The sequence below is a fragment of the Uranotaenia lowii genome, chromosome 3 (genome assembly GCF_029784155.1).
Source record: "Uranotaenia lowii strain MFRU-FL chromosome 3, ASM2978415v1, whole genome shotgun sequence".
Lineage (NCBI taxonomy): Eukaryota > Metazoa > Arthropoda > Insecta > Diptera > Culicidae > Uranotaenia > Uranotaenia lowii.
Window position 1 is genome coordinate 147206255 of NC_073693.1, and position 17179 is coordinate 147223433.

The 17179-nt window shown below is 39.1% G+C and overlaps 1 protein-coding gene across 2 annotated transcripts in view; it reads right to left on the reverse strand.

Moving 5' to 3' along the window:
- Positions 1 to 7438: 7438 nt before the first annotated feature.
- Positions 7439 to 17179, reverse strand: part of LOC129757203 (uncharacterized) — a 483998-nt gene continuing 474257 nt past the window's right edge. For both annotated transcript variants that reach the window (XM_055754336.1, XM_055754337.1), the window contains exon 10: positions 7439 to 7770. In XM_055754336.1, coding sequence (XP_055610311.1) covers positions 7447 to 7770 — 324 coding nt within the window. In that variant the 3' untranslated portion in view covers positions 7439 to 7446. The remainder of the gene's footprint in view (positions 7771 to 17179) is intronic.

Genomic DNA, 17179 nt, shown 5'->3' on the forward strand with positions numbered 1-17179 from the left:
AGTGATGGATTGTGTATGTGTGTTCGTTTGTGTGTGTCTGATAACAATAGTGGATCGATACATAATATATACGTTAGATTCGCGCAATCGTATATGTGATAAGAGAGGGAGCAGTTCAGTCACATTAAAATATTCATGGTCGGTTAAATTCATCTGATCAACATAATCCGCAAGAATTATGTTTTGTTTCCAATCTTCCCTGTTGTTAAAAGGTTGCAATTGCATTTTTTTTGCGATGATGTGTATTGTTTTGAAACCATTCTATGCTGACGAATGTGTGACTGAATTTTTAAGCTCTTTTCGAGATCAGTAGTGGCTTCGCTTTTTTGTTTTTAATGTGTTTTACATGATTTAATTGGTTCTATTTTTAGGTAGAAGTGCTCTTCTATCTACATTTAGCGATATGCCGTTCTATCAAGAGTTATTAGATTCCATTTTCGAGGTTTCGGAAACGATATGTGTTCATCTACAGTAAATTCCTGTCACGACTAAATGTGCTGCCGAACGATGTTTTGCCGAAAATGGAACAAATGTGTAGAATGAATAAAATTCAACTAAAATAAACGAATTGAAGACAAACGAGAATAATTTAAGGTAGTGAAAAACCCATTTTAATGGATCAACTGGTAGTAACCTATTCTAAAATTTTAGAAAAAAGAACAAAGGTAATAAACATGATAACTTTTTAATAATACGAACAACTTTTAGAGTAACTCACAATCAACTTTCTGTTTCTAGTACCTATATTCAAATCATTGATGAAAATAACAAATACAAATTTGAAGAATTTGAATCCTAGTTCAACTTATTTGTTTATCCTGTAGCCGATGTTCCAGTCTGTAGAAATTTTCTGTTTGTTCTCGCTTTTTATCACTTTCAAAGTTTTGCATTAAAGATATGTGCTGCATTTTAAAAATCTCATTGTTGTTTTTGTGTTATGACTGTAAATATTACCTTATGATATTTCATCACCTTATTCACATTTCACTTCTCGATGCTACGCTTTTAAATTGGTATTTTCATTATTATTCCTAGGATTTAACTACTAATTGTTGTTGCTGCTGCTGCTCATGTGACTGACCTAGGCAATGTACTTTGTTATTAGGGATTCTCGTGAGTCCTCTCAAAACGACACAAATATTTACATTCTTTCAATGTTCGGCGTATTTTTTTTGAGTTAATTTTTTTTACATTTGCGCTGTTTTTAGTTCCAGTGCTTTACGGTGAAATTTTAATCGGGTCTAACTTTACAAGGTGGCAATGTGAAAGTGATACACTTTGTTTACTGCATAAAACTAAAACCGTTTGATATTTCTGTGTGGAATCTATTTCAATATCATCTATAATTATAATAAGTAAAATTAGAAAATAAGTAAAATAGTATCCCGTTTATCCGACGTAGTCTGTCGAAGGACCACCTCGGATAAAAAAAAAATTGTTTTTGAACCGGTGTGCTTAATACATGGATTTGATGATGTTTAAACAATAATAGTCAGAAGACGCTTTCGGAGTCTTTGCAACCCGCACCCGTAGGCACAATTTTCCCGTATGATTTGGTAACGTGCCGCTATTAAGCCTACCCCTATTCTGATCTTTTTATTTTACATAGTATTGCGTCTCACGACATAACTTGACGAACATAGTTCCTAAAATTCACTCTATCCATGGCAACCGTTCTCCAATTTCTCGGGCACCCCACGTTCGCCAGATCATGCTCCACTTGGTCTAAACACATTGCGCCCCCGCTCGTCTTGTTCCTACCGGATTCGTATCGAACACCTGTTTTGCAGGACAGTCGTCCGGCATTCTCGCAACATGTCCCGCCCAGCGTATCCGGCCAGCCTTCACCACTTTCTGGATACTGGGTTCGCCGTAGAGTCCTTCGCCTTCACACTCCGTTATCCTGTACGCCGCCAAAGATGGTTCTTAACACTCGTCGCTCGATTACTCCAAGTGTACGCAGGTCCTCCTCGAGCAATATCCATGTCTCGTGCCCGTAGAGAACAACCGGTCTAATGAGCGTCATATACAGGTTACACATCGTGCGAGGGCTAAGTCTTCTCGACCGCAGTTGCTTGTGGAGATCATTGTAGGCACGACTTCCGCTGATAATTCGCCTCCGGATCTCACGGCTGGTGTCATTGTCTGACGTCACCAGTGAGCCGATATATAAAATGTCTTCGACTATCTCCAGCTCGTCGCCGTCGATCGTGACCTTGTTATTACTGGACAAGCGGGTTCGGTCGGTCTCGGATCCGCAGGCCAGCATGTACTTCGTTTTGTACGTATTATTCATCAACCCAATCCTTCCTGCTTCGCGTTTCAGTTTTCAGTAGGTCTCCTCCACTGCTGCAGGTGATCTGCCGACTATATCAATGTCATCGGCAAAGAAGATAAGTTGACTGGATCTGTTGAACATCGTGCCCCGCATTTCGCTCACCGCTCGTCGGATAACACCTTCTAGCGACACGTTGAACATCATTCAGGATAGACCATTACCTTGTCGAAGCCCTCTGCGCGATTCGAATGAACTCGACAATTCACCCGAAATCCGCACACAGCACTGCTTTTCATCCATCGTCGCCTTGATCAGTCAGATCAGCTTCCCGGAAAAGCCGTTCTCGTCCATGATTTTCCATAGCTCGTTACGGTCGATCGTGTCGTATGCGGCTTTGAAGTCGATGAATAGATGGTGCGTAGGGACTTGGTGTGCACGGCAGTTTTGTTGGATTTGCCGTAATGTGAATATCTGGTCCGTCGTTGACCGTCCCTCCATGAAGCAGGCCTGATGACTTCCCACGAATCTGTTTGCTTGTGGCGTTAGGCGGCGGAGTAGGATTCGGGACAACACTTTGTAGGCGGCATTGAGGACAGTGATTGCTCGATAGTTCTGACAATCCAATTTGTCGCCCTTCTTGTAGATGGGGCAAATAACCCCCTCCTTCCACTCCTCCGGTAGCTGTTCTATGTCCCAGATACTATCAAGCGGTGTAGGCAAGTGGCCAACTTGTCCGGGCCCATTTTGATGAGTTCAGCTGCGATACCATTCTTACCAGCCGACTTGTTTCTATTCAGCTGTCGAATTTATTCCTTTACTTCACTCATCGTTGGGAGTGGCTCCTCTACGTCGTTGGCTACGCCGGCGTACGTACCTTTCCCCACCGTCTTGATCTCCTGTATGTGCGCCGTTCAGGTGTTCATCGAAGTGCTGCTTCCACCTTTCGATCACCTCACGATTGTCCGTCAGGATGCACCCGTCCTTATTCCGCCACATTTCGGCTTGCGGCACGAAGCCTTTGCGGGATGCGTTGAGTTTCTGATAGAACTTCCGTGTTTCTTGGGAACGATGCAGCTGCTCCAGCTCTTCGAGCTCCTCCTCCTCCAGGTGGCGCGTTTTCTCTTGGAAAATTCAGACTCGCTGCCTCTTCCGCTGTCAGTGATTTCCCACATTTCGACGGGTGCCTCTTTGCACTACTGCCGCCCTTGCAGCATTCTCTTCGTCCATTACTCTCCTACACTCCTCGTCGAATCAGTCGCTCCGTCGAGTTCGCTTCACATAACCGATGACGTTCTCCGCAGCACTGTTGATGGCTATCTTGATCGTATAACAACAGTCCTCGAGAGGGGCTTCGTCAAGCTCGCCCTCTGCCGGCAGCGCTGCTTCGACCGATCGCGCGTAGTCTACCGCAACCTCAGGTTGCTTCAGTCGTGCGATATTTAACCGAGGCGGGCGCCGGTTTCGTGTGTTGTTCACTACGGAGAGTTTTGGGCGCATCTTCACCATCACCAGATAGTGGTCTGACTCGATGTTGGCACCTCGACAGGATCTGACGTCGATGATGTCCGAGAAGTGCTGGCTGTCAATCAAAACGTGGCCGATTTGTGATTGCGTTTGGTACGGTGATCTCCAGGTGTACTTGTGTGGGAGGCTGTGCTGGAAAAAGGTACTACGTACGGCTATTCGTTTGAAGGCGGCGAAATCAATAAGTCTGAGGCCGTTTTCATTGGTCAGCTGGTGCGCACTGAACCTTCCTATTGTCGATTTGAATTCCTCCTCCTGGCTGACCTGAGCATTAAAATTCCCGATGACGATCTTGATATCATGTTTTGGGCAACGGTCGTATTCACGCTCCAGCTGCGCGTAAAATTCATCTTTGTCATCTCCGGTACTTCCGAGGTGAGGGCTGTGCACGTTGATGATACTGATGTTGAAGAACCGGCCCTTGATTCTTAACCGGCACATCCGTGAGTTGATCGGCCACCACCCGATCACGCGCTTTTGCATATTTCCCATCACTATAAAAGCTGTTCCAAGCTCGTGTGTGTTACGGCAGCTCTGGTAGATGGCACGACCATCTGGGTACGTATGTACCGTGGAGCCCTTCCAGCATACCTCCTGCACTGCCCACAAAATTTAGAGATCGGCAGTTCCATGTTCCAAGTTTCCAATCGCTAGTCCCTTTTCGTCGCGTGGGTCTTTGCCGATTTCCATCCGAAATTTGTTGATCGTTGTTCGTTGCTTATGTTTTTTGTAGTCACGGGCTAGCAAGGCCCGCAGCTAACTCAACCATATCGCAGGAGGACCGTCGTGATGTTGCTGTTTAGGGTCCCGAACACCAGCAGGACGTTGTTGCACTCCGTACGCCGCCCCTGACGCGGAGAACAGGCGCGTACGAAGCCCCCTTACTCAGTCTGCATGCGACCAAAGCATCCACCGGGGTTGAGTATCCGATCTCCGCTAAGGTTGCTCGCACTCCAGCTAGCACCACGGGGAGGTAGAGAATCGGAGTTGCAGACAAGAGGTGATATGACCACTACCCGAAGGTTGGGTGTATGGGGTCTCGAGTTGCCCATTGTCCACCGTTTACTAGCCAAAGCACTATTCTGATCTACAGATATTGAAGTCTTGTGGGTTCAAATCCTGTGACGATGAAGTCAATTTAGGTAAAAAAAACACCCGGATCTGCTATCGGGGTACAGCATCCAGGATTACAATTGAAAATCCAGATCATCGTCTGGATTCCATCGTCGTCAGAATCTGGATCAAAGTCCAGGATTCATGTTTAGGATCAAAATCCGGAACACGGATCCAACATCTGAATTAGGACACAGCAACCCAATCAGAAGAGAATAACGAAATTATATCAAGATAAGATGTTTTGATCTCTCAAATTATATCAAAAAGTCGATGCAAGAATAGCTAAATTATATCACCTTTCGATAGCATCAATCTTATAACTGTATCGGATAGGATATCTACCACAAAAAAGAGAAAATACTAAATCTTACATACAAGTTTTCATGAAATTTTTCGGTTGGTTTTACATTCTAGTACTTGTATGCAATGTTTCAATCTTGCATACATTATGAAAAGTTTTAGTATCCACCAGGAGATTCGAGCTTCGACCCGCTGCACGCTACCACTGGATTGTACCTGATGCATTAGATAGAATGAGGGTTTCAAAATGCCAATAAAAGCTTTTGAGCATGCACACTGAGAAAGGTTATTTGATTCGGTTGGTGGCAAATGGGATATAAGTGCATGTATTTGGAGTCAAAGAGTATAAGTTCTAATATTAATTAATATGTGTCGCCTCAATTAACGTAAAATAAACGTTATTTTTGGGAAAATATTGTAAAATGATTTGTTTTCATTTTAGAAGATCATTCTCATGAAAAAAAATTCTAAAAAATATATAAGGAATTTGATGGAACACAACGATGTTAAACTGCTTTTTTCTCGAAATTAGTTTTTGTGCACTTAACACCTTTTCACAAGTGTAGTTAGCTTAGCTTAGCTTAGCATAGCTTAGCTTGTTTGATTACTCATATCCACCTTAAATCATTAAGCCCGAACCTTTTTACAAGTGTAGTTGATATGATAAAGTCAAAGAAGTTGTGAGAAACCCACGAAAGATTATAGAGATATTTATTCAGGAATTTACAGCCACAGCAAAATTGTTTGTCCCGTATCAAGTCTTCTTATTTATAACAAGAAATATAATCACAAAGACAGGTTGTCGAAACGCTACATCAACCTTGCTACAACCTTGATACAAAACCTCTTTACCTTTTCAACCCAGAAAGACCAGCTAGCTAGGGAAGGATCTCAGGGCTTGTTAATTGGACCTGAACCTTTCTGCGGAGTATCGAGGAGTGCCTTAAATATGGAACTTAAGAACTGGGAAAGTACGACTATTGGCTCCAACTGGAGAACAGCAGAGGGAGCAGCTCAGGTAAAAAGATTTATTGAATCAAGCGCACGACTCTCCAAAAGCATGCTGAACTTAAGTAAGCACGAGTTAAGTACTTACACAGGTCTTTTGACCGGACATTGTCCAGCAAAACATCTCAAACGGATAAACATGATTCAAAACGACGACTGTCGGTTCTGCGGGTTCGAAAAAGAAACTGCAGAGCATCTTCTATGCAACTGTTGCACCCTCATAAATCGAAGAGAGCGATACTTGGAGCTTAATTAATAAGCGCACAAGACATATGGTTGTACATAAGTCCTAAGAAGGTTATATCATACATCTTTGATATCATACCCGATTGGGACAAGATGCTCAATCAGCAATCAACTGTTATTACTTCAATCAATAGTGCAGGGGAGTCTGATAGCATACAGTAACGCGGGGTAGTTACCACAATAGATCACTATTGGTCGCAGTGGGCTCTCCCCTACAAGGAAAAAAAAACCCAGAAAGAAGCATAATATATTTATTTTACTTTTTTGAGTTTTGTGTTCCAAAATCAATGTATAAAGTTGAATATTCTGTATAGAGCATACATTCAAAATTTCCTAAATAAGTCTGATAAATTACATGAGAAAATCGATGACCTTTACGAAATTATTAATTGAAATCATCTCCTGAAATAAACTTCGCGAAACAGGTCATCGAAAGTAAATTCCCCTTGCAAACAAAGGTGGTTCAATATGAATCGAATCTCGCGTTGCCCTTTTTCAATTAGATTTCACCTGTAAAGCACTGTTCCTTTTCCTTCACATAACTCCTAGTCATCGTCCTCGGAACGAAACGTTCAGCCTCACCTGGTCAGTGGCTGTGTACAGGATAATAAAACATTCACACCATTATCGTCCGTTCGTTTCGCTGGCAAACTCCGGAAATCCGGGCCCAAGCAGTGTCCAATTCTGCTCAGTTAACCTCACTTAATAATTGTATTTTTTTTTTGTTCCAACTCACGGGAGTGCAAGAGACCAGGATTAACAACAGTTCGATTTTGCCCATTCAAATTCCGGTTCGTTTATTTTCCGTTGTCTCCGATCGCCTCGGCACGTATTTTGTTTTTCAGATTTTTTGTGTTACTTTCATACAAAAACCTTAACCTACAGTGACCAGTTGTAAACTAGCCCACATACGTCAACCGGAAGGAGCAAACGAACAAAAAGCAAACAAAAATAGGAGCGAAAGAAACAATTTATTATGTTCGATGAACACGCTTCAAAAGTTCGCTACCCCGGTCGAATTGTTGCTGCTGATGGGATTTCCGCTGGCGATGTTTCTGGCGTCTGTGCTGATGGTGGTGGCTGCGGTGATGTTGGTCCACGTGATCCCACCAGTTCCGCTCTTCCGGTTCCGGCGCCGCCAGTGCCATCCTTCTCTCTGCTGTGGGTGGTGGGCTGGTGGGCGTCGACGACGTAATCTCATCCTCCTCTGATGATGGCGACCGACTGATGGCGCTTCTGGTGCTGTTCGTGGTGCTGATTGATGGGTCAACCGACTTTCGAGGATGACAATTTTTGCTCTGTAGAAATGTCGGAATGATGTGGAAAGCGTGGAAAGAGCGAGAATAAAAATAAAACGAACACTTTAGCCATTTCGTATGGACGGTAAGCTGTAATGGATTGTAATAATAATGCCAGTAAATGCGAATTGAATTATATTTATTAAATTTGCTCAATTACCAGACTATTTGCGAACAAAATTGCTGTTACAAGTGGACGATGTTTGGAATTGGAGTCTAAACTTAGCTGATTGCTGTCTGGCAAATGAAGGGATTTAGCGACAAATTAGATAAATTTTCTTGAATTGTTAGTTTTCATGTCAATCGAATGTGATGAGAATGAATTTTAAAGTGAAGCTCTTATCAACACACATTGCTAAAGGAAGGACTCAAAACATTGCAAGAGTCATTACCTGTCCAGAAGCTTCAAACCTATAGATATACTAATTATGACTCATTCCAGCGTGACGTAACAACGTTTGCTCTTCTACATAAATTACATATTTAAATTTCAGAAAAATATCAATTTGTTACAATCTTCAAATCACTGTTTTTGAATTCGTTTTTTTTGTTTCGATTATAGTCGTTTTACCATCATTATGGCATTGGCGACTTTATCAACGTTCAGTTGACGGATCGTTATTGAAAAACTTATCCGATACAACTGTGTTCGATGTTTACTCTTGGGCTCGAACTCGCGGACATCGGCTCAGGAAACAACAGACTTTCCAACTGAGCTATATCACAAGCCTCTCATTTATGAATTTGTGAAATTTTCAATCAACTCATGTACGAACGATTTAGTATTATGACGTCACAACGCGCCATTTTATTGAAACACGATTTTGCAAAGACCATGGAAAGTGATAGCGGGACGAAGCTGATAACTTTTTGGAACTATGAGACATTTTGACGGAACATTTAATTCAGTTTTTCTTATAAATAAGGCGGGAACAAATTTCAAATCCTTCTTTTGTCACTCGGAGTTGGAACATCGCGGGGGGGGGGGGGGGGGGGGGCAATAAAAAATAATGCGAAAAACAAATAAATTGGAATAAATTGCACGAAAGTTTGTATGCAACAAATTTGCATAGAATATCATTGCACAAAACCTAAAAAACAAGTAATTTTTTATCGAAAAACTCAATAAATTCAACAATACAAAAGGTGGAATAACTTCCAACTTCCAAAATTGAACTACGTTGAACACTTTAAACTTTATTTATTTCCCCCTTCGGGTTTTTGAAAATTTCGAAGGGGGGGGGGGGGGGGGGGGGGTGACAAAAGAAGAAATTGATATTTGTTCCAGCCTTAGTGATAGTTTTCTTTTAAATACAGTTTTTAGCCATAATAACAACAAATATTTCATCTCGAGATCGCATTGAATAATTGGTAGAAATAGAGAGAATATTAAATTTTAAAAACAAAGCTTATGAGTTCTGAGGGTCAATGATCGGAAAATCACATGAATTGACGTGAACAAAAATATGGACAAAAGCTTGCATGCAACAAACTTGCATACAATTTCCATTGCCCAAAATCGAAAATTCGATTTTCTTTGGATCAAAAATTTGAACCAATATCGAATTCAAGAGGTGATACGATTCCCCTCATCTACAGTTTTTCTTTCGCTATTGAAACTGTTTAAATTTTCGAAGAATTTATCATTTTATCAATAAAATACATTAAACTTTATTTGTTTCCCCCTTCTGGGGTGTCGGAAAAATCGAATGGGGAGGAGGAGTGTGACAAAAGAAGAATTTGATATTTGTTCCTGAATTTGACCAAAATGCGCTCTTCGGATGACATATTTTCGATAATTTAAGCTTTAATAAAAGCCATTTTTGAACGAAATTAAAATAATTGGTGGAAAAATGTTTTGCACGTTTCTTCCGAACAAAAACTTGCATAATTCCATACAAGTTAAGGTTGTGCGAAAAATCTTAAAGTAGTATGATACAACTTTAAGATTTTTCGCACAACCGCTTCCCGTAGTTCGATCTGGCCAAAACTTGACATTAGATCTGTTAATTTTTAAGTTTGCTTTATTTTTGAAACCAATTCAACTTTCAAATTGTGGGATTTCAAATGAATGTTGAAATTATATTTTCTCATAAAATTCTGTGCAATAACATTTTTGATCTGGACAGTTATTTATTTAATATATTTTTATCGAATCTAATGTTTTGAGTTCGTCTTGACAGTTCGTACCGACAGGATTTGAACACTAAATAGGCTCCAGCCAGCGATACCACAAAAAATCTGTATCATAAGTTAAGACACACTTATGCAAAAGAGTGTCAATGTAACAGAAAGAGATACACTGATGAGACAGATCAAAAAGTGGCATCGTTGGCTCCAGCATGCGTGCATGTCAAGCTCCATCAGTAAACTGTTGGATCTTTCATCGATACACTCCATGTATATCCAGCATCAGGAAATAAAAATCAGGAAACGTTAATGTAATGGAAATTTCACTCAAAGTGATGACCTTATTTTTGGTCATCAATCCACATTCTCACTTCAGCATTGATATCTCATGCAGTTCCCTGTCACACATTTTTCATCACACTCATCACAAAATATCAGTCTTATTTACAAAAATCAGGGAAATCTAATGGCTTATCAGGTTTTCAGGCTGAGCCTCCAAAATAAGGAAAATCCGGAAAAATCAGGCACATTGGCATCTCTGCTCGCATGTGTTCTTTGCCCACTATTAATCTCTCTGTTGTTTCTCTATCAGCACCAGTGATACCACATTTAAATAGGTATTTTCAAGCCCAAAAAATTCCTAAAATCGGTATAAATACCGATTCTTTTCCGAAGCTTTTAAATCCAAGTTTATTGAAAGAATATTTAACCCTCATCCGCATCAGATTTCATTACCCTAATCAGCACTAGGAGTGTCAATTTGACTCTACAAGATCAAATCGTTATAACTTTTGGCGTGTTCAACCGATCTAAACAAAACTTATATCAATAGAAACTTTGTTATGTCAGTAAAATATGTTTAGAACACTATATATATATATATATATAGCTAAAATTTCTAGTTTTCTCGTTATTCAGCATGAAAGAAAAAAAATCTGAAAAACATGCATCAGAAAAACTGCTGTAGTTCATATATTACACGTCCAGAAAAAAATTGACACTCTAAGTCGGAAAAGCGAGTTTTTTTGTCCGGGCTTCCAGGGTTCGTCCATAAAAAAAGTAAAGAAACAATATTCAAGAACTTTTGAAATCATTTGCGGTCCCCGAAGAAATTTTTGTATTTTGAAGCTTCTGAAAAAAGGTACAAGCCTTCAAACTTGCAATAGTGACACTGTTATGCGGATGAGGGTTAAGAAATGGCTATTTTTCAATGGTTTAATGCAAAAAAGGGTCGATTATAATGATAATTTGGAAATTTGAATAGTTAAGCTTAGTCAATATGTTAAAAAGACGAATGATCCTGCGTCGTTTAAATCCTCTTTAAATAATAAAAAAAAATTTCTCCATGCAAACTACCATGCAAAAATATACTGTTTGAATAACCGATTTATATTAAGATCCATGTTAAGCTTATCCTCTATGTCTAATGTTTTTTTTTACAGTTAAATAATAAGTTAATTTATACAGTTTTTTTTTCATTTATATGTTCATTCCTTAACTGTTTTGTAATCAGTCTGCAGCGCTGGCTTAGAGGGTAGCATTCAAGTCTTCTTAGCCAATAGTCATAGTACATAGTTCATAGTAGAAATGTACCGAATATTCGGTCGATGTACCGAATAGTTGAGCTAGATTATAACCTAAGGGTGAGTTAGCCTGCCCAGCATCACCGAGAACCCCCCCTCAAAATGCCTCAGGGTCGGTAATATCCGCGAAATAGCTAGCGAAAGGAAACACTGAGTCTTGAAGAGACGAACTTTCCACACTTTATTGGTCGACAAACTACTGTGCCCACTCCCACTTTCGAATCTATCGTTATAATGGGCTTTTTAACTCCTACCTCGTTACTGTTGGTCTCACGAACTCCAAGACTTCCTGCTGAGCGACGCACACAGGAGTACGTAGAAGAAAAAGTTGGCCAAAAGTATTTTTTAGTTTTGAAATCAATAAAATAGTTTATTTTTACTTATCAAGCGTTTTTAAGATCATTTAAAATATTTTTTACCGTTTTCGTATTTTTTCATAATTTTCTATTAGAAATTTATATGACATGATAGATAATCCAGATTAAAAAAGCTGTAAAATTCAAAAAAATCTAAATTTTTTTTATTTGTTTTTGAAAGTTAAATAACATTTGAAAATATTCGAAAAAGAACATTAATTTTACTGAGCTTTAATTTAAAATAAACGAAGCCCTAGGTGACTTTTTTGTGGAAAACATCTATCAATATTTTTAAACTTCAAACTTAAAAATATCAAAAATGCGCGAGTTTGCGCGAGTTTTTTCTTTTGCACATGATTAATGAAGTTATCAATTTTCTAATGATATTAAACATTTTGCCGGGACTTGCTGGGAACATAAACAAAAACACTAATTTGTAAAAAAATCAACGTTTCAAACAAAAAATAAATAAAATAATTTTTAAAGCACTGCGTACTGTCTCTATAGTCATCGAATTTTGTCTATTATACTTAAAATTATCAAACATCCCTCCATTGAAGTTTTCCATTTCAAATTTTCATTTTTAGTCACTAAAGAAAGTTTTATTCATTGATATGACGTAGTCGCGCTGATTCAACGATTTGTAGAAAAATTCTATCTCATAAAAATACTAAAGTTTCGACAGCTGCAACAGCTTATAAACAAATCAGATGTAAAAAAACTGACCGGTACATGGTGCTAAATTTATTCAAGAATCAAATAAACATTGACATAAAAGAAACCAATGAAATTTAAATTTTGAGTTTTGGCCAGGTTTTTGGGTGAAATACTCCTGTGTGCGACGGGCTGCTCGGCTCGTGACGGCCAGCTTCTGCTCCGGCGGACTTCAGCACTGCCCTGACTCCCAATTCCTGATGCCGACGTCCAAGCAGTTGAACGGATCGTCGTTCTCGGACACTTAGGGACAGTCGGTCGCTTCGGTGAACAGCAATAACGGTGCTTTTTCGGCAATTATCGGCCTCAACTGCACGTGCTTCTCGTCCTCCGAACAGCAAACTTCATACGAGACAAAGAAAAAGGGGTCCTGTTGGCGCAATGAGGTAGAAAACAAGGGCATTAGGGTATCTTCCAACGGTACGGGTTCCGGGGCGGCGGTCACTTCTCACCTGGTCTCACCTGGTATCAGACTCTGTGGTTCACTATCACACTTTAGTAATGCAACTGGTATGGTGTGTAGCGTTTCAATGTTTCTTCTGAAGTGATCGCTCTAAGTAAAGGGCATTGCCCCCGGAACCGGGATACGGTCCCATCCTGGGATTACGCCCCATTGCGCCACTTGTGAAGCCCGCCTATGGCGGCCTTTTCGCCTGTTGAGGGCAGCGCCATCTGTTGTTCGCCACCGTGCTCGTTCGTCTACTGGGCCATTTCATGCTTGTCGTGCCGATGATGTATGGTACGGTCCGCCTCCTCTCCACGCCAGCACTACCTTCGCACATTTACAAAACTACCGCGATGATTCCCAATGACCTTGGGCTTCTAAACCACGCACCGGTTACAAGATATTCGGCCGAATAGGCCGAATAGGCCGAATTTATTTTCGATTTGAACACAACTGCTGTAATCCGATGAAAAATTTCAAGTAATTTTATTTCTTTTTGCTTGAATGTTTGAGAATAAGGCCTAGTTGCTGTTCAAGTTTTCTCTATTTTTATAAGTTTTTGAAAAAAAAATCTTTTAAACCCGGCCGTGAGGATGCATGTCGTAGAAAGTATTGTATGCTTTGGGGTAAAGATCATCGTGCTTTTGACAAATATTTTAATGACATTTAGCAAAAATTGACATTCATTTGATGCGATATCAAAAAAGCAATTCCAAAAAGCTTGACATCAGTTTTGATATGTTTTGTCCTAGATTCAACTGGAACCCAATCATTTTTGTGATAATAACGTCCAAGAAGCGAAAAGTCATTTGATGTCCTTTCAGCTAATGGTGAAATTGTGAAAATCAAAGAGACCTCTACTTAAAAAAGATCTGATACATATGGTTGAGAATAATCGACTCAAAAACATGAGGGGCGTTAAGATGGCAGAAATAGAAGATTTCTATTAGAAATAGAAGAAGCAATAGAAGTATTTCTATTGAAATCTCAACAGGATATTCGACCGAATATTCGGCCGAATATTCGTTTGGCCGAATAATTGAAAAGGTCAATATTCGGTATTCAGCCGTTCGCCGAATACCACTATTCGGTACATCTCTAGTTCATAGTATACCTTCTGTGGGTTTGGTGGTTTTAGCATGTATAAGATGCACAAAGGTGTACAGCTAAGTTAATGGAATCTCCTTGAGGAACTATCGAGTTTCATTTTGATCCTATATGTGTTTGAGTTCGTTTATAAAAAATTAAAATCTAGTTAATTTGTGTTTGCTTGAAAATCTTTTCAAAAAGATTGTTTGTAAAATTTAAAAAAGGATTAAACCATTTTTCATTAAATCACCTTTCTCATGAGAAACTTTGGCAACTGTTATTTATCTTCGCAATTATCATGAGTCAGGCATAATCATTGTCTGGCTGGCGATTTTACATTGGCTTAGAATCGCGATTTTAAAACATCATCACGGTGCCCCCCTGGACCGTTATTATAAAAAAAAAGTGACCATCAAAACCAAGTATAGGGCTCGATTTCTTAGGTTATTCTACACCTCTGGGCAAATTTTTAAAAAAATCCCTAGTCGAATTTTCGAGAAATCTTGATTTGAAGTTTTTAGGTCAAAAAATCCAAACTTTATATATATAAATGAATTTCTGTCTGTCTGTCTTTCTGTCTGTTCCCTATAGACTCAGAAACTAGTGAACCGATTTACGTGAAACTTGGCAGATGGGGGTATTGGAGGCCGGGGAAAGTTCCTATTATGGTGTGAGACCCCCTCCCTAACAGGAAGGGGGGGGGGCTCCCAAACAAAAGACAATTGTTTGCATAACTCGAGAACCAATCAAGCAAATGGTATCAAATTTGGCATGTGGTGGTATTTGGGAACGGAGAATATTTCAATGAATATTAGGTACCCCTCTTTCCTCTCAGTGGGGTGATAGAAAGGGGGGAGGGGGGCTACCTTACAATTTTTTATATAACTCGAAAACTATTCAAGATATTGGATCCAAATTTGGCATGGGAAGGTATTTGGATACGAAAAACATTTCTATGATTATTTTAAACCCCTCCCTCTTTACAGTAGGAAAATATAAAGGGGGGAGGGGCCCTCTTTTTAATTTTTACATAACTCAAATACTAATCAAGCAAATGGAATCAAATTTGGCGTGGGCGGATATTTGGGAACGTGATATGTTCTAATGATTGTTTGAGATCCCTTCCTTCTTCCAGCGGGGAGAAAGGAAAGAGGGAGGGAAGGTTCCATAAAATTTTTAATGCATATTTCTAGAACTATAACAGCAAATGGAACCAAATTTTGCATGGAACGATATTTGGGTACGAGAAATGCTTCTTTGAATATTTTGTATTCCTCAATCCTTCAAAAAGGTGGATGAAAAGGGGGAGAAGAGATTTCGCTTACAATTTTCAGTATAACTGAAGATCTGATCGAGCAAATTTGAACCACATTTGGCATGTTAGGGTATTTGGATACGAGAAATGTTTCTATTATAAATAAAAGCTCCACCATTTTTTCAGCGGAAAGATATAAAAGGGGAAGGGGGCTACCATACATTTTTTTTGCATAACTCGAGAATTAATAGAGCAAATGAAATTAAATTTGGTATCCAAAATTTGTTGAGTAGAAAAAATACTTTTATATTTCTCACTCCTCCATTCAAAGGGGCGAATGGAAGGGGGTTGGTAGTTCCTTTCAAGTTTATGCATAACTCAAGAATTTACATCGCAAATAAAACCAAATTTGGCATGGGATGGTATTTTAATAAGAGAATTTTTTATGTCAAACAATTCCTTTCTTGCAGTGGAATGATAGAATTGGAAATAAAGGAAGGGAAGAGGAAAGCTGACATTTAAATTTTTTTTAAACAAAATCCGAGAAATGGACAAATCTTAACATGGAAAACCATTTTGGTATGATTCCATGATTATCTGACAAACCATCCTCCTTTCAGTGAGTAGGTACATAGGAGGAGGGAGGTGAACCCAATACAATTTTTTTTACATAACTATAGCATAATTTATGCATTAATTTATGCTATAGCATAAATTGAGAACTTATGTTAAAAAAATTGTATTGGGTTCACCTCCCTCCTCCTATGTACCTACTCACTGAAAGGAGGATGGTGTGTCAGATAATCATAGAATCATACCAAAATGGTTTTCCATGTTAAGATTTGTCCATTTCTCGGATTTTGTTTAAAAAAAATTTAAATGTCAGCTTTCCTCTTCCCTTCCTTTATTTCCAATTCTATCATTCCACTGCAAGAAAGGAATTGTTTGACATAAAAAATTCTCTTATTAAAATACCATCCCATGCCAAATTTGGTTTTATTTGCGATGTAAATTCTTGAGTTATGCATAAACTTGAAAGGAACTACCAACCCCCTTCCATTCGCCCCTTTGAATGGAGGAGTGAGAAATATAAAAGTATTTTTTCTACTCAACAAATTTTGGATACCAAATTTAATTTCATTTGCTCTATTAATTCTCGAGTTATGCAAAAAAAATGTATGGTAGCCCCCTTCCCCTTTTATATCTTTCCGCTGAAAAAATGGTGGAGCTTTTATTTATAATAGAAACATTTCTCGTATCCAAATACCCTAACATGCCAAATGTGGTTCAAATTTGCTCGATCAGATCTTCAGTTATACTGAAAATTGTAAGCGAAATCTCTTCTCCCCCTTTTCATCCACCTTTTTGAAGGATTGAGGAATACAAAATATTCAAAGAAGCATTTCTCGTACCCAAATATCGTTCCATGCAAAATTTGGTTCCATTTGCTGTTATAGTTCTAGAAATATGCATTAAAAATTTTATGGAACCTTCCCTCCCTCTTTCCTTTCTCCCCGCTGGAAGAAGGAAGGGATCTCAAACAATCATTAGAACATATCACGTTCCCAAATATCCGCCCACGCCAAATTTGATTCCATTTGCTTGATTAGTATTTGAGTTATGTAAAAATTAAAAAGAGGGCCCCTCCCCCCTTTATATTTTCCTACTGTAAAGAGGGAGGGGTTTAAAATAATCATAGAAATGTTTTTCGTATCCAAATACCTTTCCATGCCAAATTTGGATCCAATATCTTGAATAGTTTTCGAGTTATATAAAAAATTGTAAGGTAGCCCCCCTCCCCCCTTTCTATCACCCCACTGAGAGGAAAGAGGGGTAC